We start from the raw sequence: 7,318 nt of genomic DNA on the forward strand, positions 1-7,318 counted from the left end.
GTGGAAACTTAAGAGGAAAAAGCAAAAGGAAACGTCGTAATGAAGGTGTAAAAGAGATTATTCCTCAACTCTTTACTAACAGAAGGGAAAAAATCGTCGCGAGGAATGGGTCCTGGGAGACAATTACAAACCCCTCCACTACGACAAACCTCCCAAAAGAAAATCGTCTGGCGGAAGCCAGTACGGTGTGCGTTTTAATTATAAAACGCACACCGTACTGAAAAAAGAAAATGTCAGGCGGAAGCAACGCTAAAAATATACAGAACGTATCGTATTTAAAGGATGCAGAGTGGTGGACAAAAACATGAAAAAAATAAATGCGATAGTGTGCAGAAAAGGGTGAAATCACACAAAACCCATCGTATTTAAAGGAGAAAGTTGGTGGTGGACAAGATAATGAAATAATAAAATCGATAGTGTGTTGGAAAGGGTTACGCATTCTATCCACAGGCCTGACGTAAACACTTGGGTACTTCAGGGTCGGATGTCGAAGCTTCGGACTGTAAAATTTTCTCGTCGAGCTCAAAGGATTCCGCGTACTCGGGTTCGGCGCCTGAGTACATCACCGTGGCATTGTAACAGCTTCCCCGCTTTTCGCGATTGGCGGACCCACTCTCGCTATTCTTCAGCCGGTCTAGAGAACCAGTGTGGTGTCCGCTAATGAAGAAGTCCTCGTAATTTCCCTCGGGTTTTTGGTCTCGTGTCCTTCGTTTCACCAGGCAGACGATGATGACGATTCCCGAGACGAGAACGACGATCGCAGCTCCCGCCCCGATGAAGTAGGGCAGGTGGTCTTTCAGGATGCTGTCGTCTTGGGTGGCGGAGACCTGGATTTTGTCATTACTGGGGGTCTTGGCGAAGCTGGGGTCGAAGGAGACGATCACGGAGGACTGAGGTGATTCTGATGATGATGATGATGTCACTGGTGGTTCAATTGTGACTGTAGTTGTAGGGGGTCTTGGTTGAATTGCGGTGGGTCCAGGCTGTGTTGTGGTGGGTCTGGGTTGAATTGTGGTGGGTCCAGGTTGGGTTGTGGTGGGTCTAGGTTGAGTTGTGGTGGGTACAGGTTGAGTTGTGGTGGGTCTAGGTTGAGTTGTGGTGGGTTTAGCTTGGGGCGTAGTGGGTCTAGGCTGAGTTGTAGTAGCTGTGATCTTAGCCGAAACTGTTGACAATGTTGGCACTATGTCACTGTTTGTATCTGGTAATGTTGGCACTCCACCATTGTTTACATCTCCTGTGGGCCCTCCTGTGTGTTCTGGGGTGGCAGTTTGGGAGGCATCGCTGTTTATACCTGCTGCTGTTGCTGTGAATCCTGGGGTGACGGTTTGGAAGAAGGCATCATCTAGGCTGCGAGTGTCATCTTTGCGTGTGGAGTCGGGAACGGGCTTTGGTAGATTGTCCAGCATTTCCTTCTCAGCCTCCTCTTGCCCTAGAATACAAATACAAGTGTGGATGTTAAAATAAAAGTTAGTGGGTATGCAGGGTAGTCCGTATATAAAGCTCTTTTTTTTTTCTCGGCCTGGTGATTTCTCGTTTGTTGCGAAGACAGCTTAGTTAGTGATATCAATGTCTACCCTGCATTATTTATTCATTTCCTACTTCCACTGAAACAACCATTCCCACACCAGCAGACAGGGCCGTCCCCACAACACACAAGATACCACCAGGTGAGTTCCTAGCTGAGCACTATATACGGTCGAGCCTGTATATTAATGGTGAACTGTTGAATGATGAATGTTAAAATGAAAACTACGAAGGGTTAGGTGAATATAAATGTGAAAATGCTAAGAAGAGTTTGGTGATTAATATATACGATAAAATAGAGGTGGGTACTGGTGTGAATATGTGTTAAAATGCAAGTGAGTTTAGACGTGAATATTAATGTTAAAATACAATGTGGTTAATATGAGGACTCGAAATCCTTAATGTAAATAGTGAATATAAATGCCAACATATCCCTGCCACCTTCCTATAAACCCTTGCCCAACACAACTCTGCCAACATACCCCCTTATCCTTGTCGGTATACCTCTACCACTGCCGACATACCCCTACCCCTGTCAATATATCCCTATCCCTGCCAACACAAATTCTACCCCTGCCAACATACCCTACCCCTGCCAACATACCCCTGCCCACATACCCCGACCCCTGCCAACATACCCCTACCCCTGCCAACATAACCTACCCCTGCCAACATATCCCTACCCCAGCCAACATACCTCTACCTCTGCCAACATACCTCTACCCCTGCCAACATACCCTACCCCTGCCAACATACCCCTACCCCTGCCAACATAACCCCTACCCCTGCCAACATACCCTTACCCCTGTCAACATATCCCTATCCTTGTCAACATACCCCTACCCCTGCCAAACATACCCTACCCGTCAACATATCCTACCCATGCCAAGATACACCTAGCCCTGACAACATACCTCGACCCCTGCCAACATACCTGCAAGACATGAGACCTGCATATATCCCTGAGTAAGCTGTAACACTGAGTCCCTGCGAAACATACAGGAGATGCTGTTACGCTCTTGATTAGTCACCTGTAGGAATCTGGTGCCATTTACCTGTAGGAGGGATTTGGGCATTATACACAAAGTAAATCCGTCCATCTTGTCTGTCTTTCCGGTTTATCAATCCTTCTATCTACCTGTATCAATTTATGCATCTACTAAGTCTCAGTCAAACAATCAATCAATCAATCAGTCAATCTGTTCTGCCAGCTTGATATTTTATCAAAGATATTTTCACGCGATATTCATCTATGTAAGACGCGATTTGTGCTAACACTACGCAAATTATCAGTGCCGCATATACATACTGTACATACATACATACATATATATATATATATATATATATATATATATATATATATATATATATATATATATATATATATATATATGAGAGAGAGAGGAAATGAAATTAAAATAATTTTTCTTTTTTCTTACAACATAAAAAACGGCGACGAATTTCCTGCACTGACAGGAAGTAAACTATGAATTCCCTTCAGCAAATAATCATAAAAAAATAATATATAAAAAAACACAAATATTCACGATAATGCGTCAGACAGTTGTCAAATCCGCATCCACATCCGCAAGGGGTAGGTGGTGATCAAGTGGTTAGAGTAGTCGGCTGTCTGACAGGACGCGAGTTCAATTCCACGGTGGGACAGGGGATAGTATGATTATTTGACGTTCTTCAAAAAAAAAAAAATGCTTTACACATCTTCCACAAAACCAAGCAACATGAAAGCATTCCTACTTATAAAAATATCACACAAGTCGTAACTGAGATTGCTTTAGCGTGCATTCAGTATGAACGGTGGAAAATCTCGCCGAAATGTGATATGTGAAGATGTGTGGCATTTTGAAAAAAAAAAAAAAAAAAAAAAAAAAAAAAAGGCGGACCCCCCATACAAACATATTCCATACAGTATATCTCTACCTATCTACCTGTCTTTATCTATCCATCCATCTATCTATCTACCGAACTATCTAGCTATCTATACCTACATCTATCTATCTATCTGTCTGTCTATCTGTGTCCTTGGTAGCTCCCGGAAGTTCAACAGGAACGACGAGATTATCAGCCTTGACCGGAAATAAAATGCTGAGTTTTTGCACCGAAATAATTTTCATGATAAGAAAGATGATAACGAGAAAAGCAGACAATTCACGTATCTATTGCGAAACCAGACAGAAAATACAACCTGAATTCAATAGCAAAATAATGGGGCTAATGATATGATGAGAACTGTCTCTCTAATTATCTGTCTTTCTGTTCATTAATCTACTTTTATCTATATCTGTCTATCTACCAATCCATTAATCTATATCTGTCTATTTGTCTATCCATCTGTCTATCTATTAATCTATCCATCAATTCATTCATCCATCCATCCATCCATCTGTATATCTATCTACCTATTCATTAATCTATCTATCTATTTATCTACCTACCTAATCACCTATTATATACCTATATCTATCTTCTCATCCATCCATTAAACTATCTATCGGTCGATCTATCTATCTATCTATCCTGTTTTGCTCCATTACGAGTACAGGGGCCGGAGTCTTAGTTACACAGTCCCAACATTCAAAGCAACGGTGACCAGCCTCGCTTCTCCCTGAGTGGCATTACGTAAGCAGGAAGCCTTAACCACCCCTCGGACATAGTCTTATAAAAATGAACCACTCAAATTAACTGCTAAGGGTAAATATTAAAACAAAATTGGACGTAATTGGCCTACTGCGAATTTTAGGCCGCAGGAAGTTTAAAATATCGGCACTGATAATATTCTAAGTATCAGCATATTCACAGTGTTTGAGAAATTACTTATCATTTTCCTTATTTACGGCTAAACTGAAAGATAATATTGTTTAAAAAGTACTTGATACTATCCCCAAACTATTTTCCCACACTATTTATCTGTTTTAAACGCGATTTATGTTATCACGAAAATTGTTAATGTCGATAATTCTAACTTTTGTTCTGTTTTTAACGAGATCTGTCCTAATACCAAAGTCGATATTTCCATTTTTTTTTTTTCTTTTTTGTGTGGTTTGGTCTAATACTACGAAAATTGTTAATGTCAATCATTTTTTTTTTTACGCGATTTGGCCTAATGAAACAAAAATAACCTATGTCGACATCTCCAACTTTTTTTTTCTATTTTCAATGCGATTTCGTCTAATACTACGAAAATTGTTAATGTCAATAATTCCTTTTTTTTTATTTTTTTTTTTTTTTTTTTTTTTTACGCAATTTGGTCTAATGCTACGACAAGTACCAAAAGTCGACTTTTCAACTTCCTTATGCCCATTTTAAAACACCTACCCTGAAAGTCGTGTTTGCCGGGATGCTGCAAGGCTGTTTGTCATCCAATGTTTGCAATGTGGCGGGGTCAACGGTACGGAGCCACAACCCGTCCTTGCTTACTACCAGGTCACGAAGCTCCACCACAGCCGCTCCTGTCCTAGTTTCACCACACGCAGCTGCGCACGACGGGAAAATTGGGAAAAAGGGAAAAAAGGAAAAAATAACCGAGCTTCACAGGAGGGAAAAGGGAATATAGGGAAAAAATCAGGAAAAAATAACCCAGCTGCACAGGAAGGAAAAATGAGGAAAATTAGAGTAAATGGACAACAAGGTGAATAATGAAGAGGAAAAATATGGATGTGGTCTAGAAAATCTACCACAGTCGCTCCTGTCCTTGTTTCACCACACACAGCTGCACATGACGAAAAATAAGGAAAACAAGGAACACAGGTAAAATAAAGGAAATAAGGAAAAAATAAGGAACACAGAAAAAAAATAAAGATCTGGTCTAGAGGCTCCATCACAGCCGCTCCTGGCCTAGTTTCATCACACGCAGCTGCACATGAGAGGAAAATAAGGAAAAAAAAAAGAAAATAAGGAAACAAGGAAAAGAGGGAAATATGGTTCTGCTCACTAAACTGTACCACATCCACACCTGTCCTAGCGTCACCTCAGGCAGCTGCACAGGAGGGAAAATTAAGGAAAACATGCAGAGTAGCTGTTGTCCTAGCCTCACTACACACACGCATTAATTTTCCTTTACTCTCACACCTATACTCATTTTCAGTTTGCCACTCATCCTCACGTTCATTTATTGTCAATCTCTCAGTGACTCCGGTTCAATCACTCACTCGCCCTCCCTCCATCACTCTCACATTCTCTCACTCATTATAAACTTTTAACTCACTTACTCTCCCTCACTTACTCCCGCATTCTCACTCACTCATTATCCCCCACTCTCTCTCTCCACATCCTTCTCGATCTCCCTCTCCTTCACCACCTCCCCTTACATACTCTCACACTTTATCACTCCCCCTCAATCTCGGTCTCCCTCTGCATCTCCTAGCCACCATCAAATACCAATAAACAGACACAACAAATCCACACTAACACCACCGTCCATACAATTACTAATCTGGTACTTAACTCTCTACTGAGATAAAAGTTTACATCAATTAAAAAAAAAAAGAAAGGTCAGACAGGATGGACACTGAACCTCCTTATTTCTTAAACCTGGCCTTCCCACACCTCGGAAAACAAGGCATCTAATTGTGTAAGGTCTGGGGCTTACTTGGTGCAATCAGTCGACTTTATTGAGCCACAGATAAAATTATTAAGCTTTACCTTGCCTTTTTTTCCCTTCACCCTGTCGGCTCTTTCATTCGCCTTTTCTTTTATCGTCTTTTTCTAACTACATCACTTTCACACACTCTCATAATCAATCTTTTACTCTATATCTGGTCGATGTTTAATTACAAGGTGCCACTTTTTCGCTCACCGTTCACACCATACAGAGTGCAAAATACTCTGAAGTCTCTATTAACTCTCACTCTCCATGCACTCCTAAGAAAAATGTAAATTATTCTAGACGCTATTAATTATTTCACTTTCATTCACTCCACAGAATGTAAATTAATCTAGTCTCTATTCATTATTTCACACTCCATTCACTCCATATGTAAGATTCTATTCATTCTTTCACTCTCCATTCACTCCATATGTAAGGCTCCATTCATTCTCTCACTCTCAATTCACTCCACAATTATGTAAGACTCTATATTCATTCTTTCACTCTACATTCACTCCATATGTAAGACTCTATTCATTCTTTCACACTCCATTCACTCCATATATAAGATTCTATTAATTCTTTCACTCTACATCCACTCCACACAAAATGCTTATCACTTTCTCTATAACACAGAATTCGGTATTTACTTACACGTAGCCACTCTGAAGATCCCGTGTGCTGTGCTCTGGCCGTAGATGGGAGTCATCACACATGCCATCACCACCATCATCACCATCATCTTCATCATCTCTCCATACTGCACCACCATCTTCACTCTTGTGGTGGTAGTAGTAGTAATAGTAGTAGTAGCAGTAGTAGTTTTTGCTGTTGTTGTTGTTCTTGTTCTTGATGTTGTTGCTGTTGTTGATGCTGTTATTGATGTTGTTGTTGTTGCTGCTGCTGTTGTTGTTGCTGCTGTTGTTGTTGTTGTTGTCGTCGTCCGAGGCTAAGTTCACTCGGTTCAACACTTGTACTGTATAAGTGTGTCCAATCTATTAATATTATTTCTTCAGCTGCTTTTCAGGATCAAGCTGCTTTCCTTTCCAATTCTTTTCAACGCTTGTGATTCATTTCATTATTTTCTCCTTGACACGCAGAGGGGCAAAATGAATGCTAGAGTTTTATGTATTTTTTTTAAAGGTAATATCACTGTGGCTTCTTCCTAGTTTAACATTCTGATTACGC

General features: G+C 40.7%; 1 protein-coding gene across 1 annotated transcript; it reads right to left on the minus strand.

Moving 5' to 3' along the window:
- Window positions 1-440: 440 nt before the first annotated feature.
- Window positions 441-6,902, minus strand: LOC145405593 (uncharacterized). The gene is made up of 4 exons (XM_080276918.1): window positions 6,785-6,902; window positions 4,861-5,018; window positions 2,459-2,579; window positions 441-1,429 (listed from the first exon to the last, which is right to left on the minus strand). Exons 1-4 carry the CDS (start codon window positions 6,900-6,902, stop codon window positions 441-443), a joined length of 1,386 nt encoding a protein of 461 aa, XP_080133044.1.
- Window positions 6,903-7,318: the final 416 nt, after the last annotated feature.

The sequence above is a fragment of the Coenobita brevimanus genome, chromosome 67, assembly GCF_032717465.1.
Source record: "Coenobita brevimanus isolate Jiangsu-jjx chromosome 67, ASM3271746v2, whole genome shotgun sequence".
NCBI lineage: Eukaryota > Metazoa > Arthropoda > Malacostraca > Decapoda > Coenobitidae > Coenobita > Coenobita brevimanus.

Bases quoted from the DNA above. Each gene is read 5' to 3' on its own strand.
- LOC145405593 (XM_080276918.1), bottom strand. From the start codon at position 6,902: ATGGTGGTGCAGTATGGAGAGATGATGAAGATGATGGTGATGATGGTG. The intron at 5,019-6,784 runs GTAAGTAAATAC...CGTCGTGCGCAG, and splicing joins GATCTTCAGAGTGGCTACGT to CTGCGTGTGGTGAAACTAGG. The intron at 2,580-4,860 runs GTAGGTGTTTTA...TCCCTCCTACAG, and splicing joins CGGCAAACACGACTTTCAGG to GTAAATGGCACCAGATTCCT.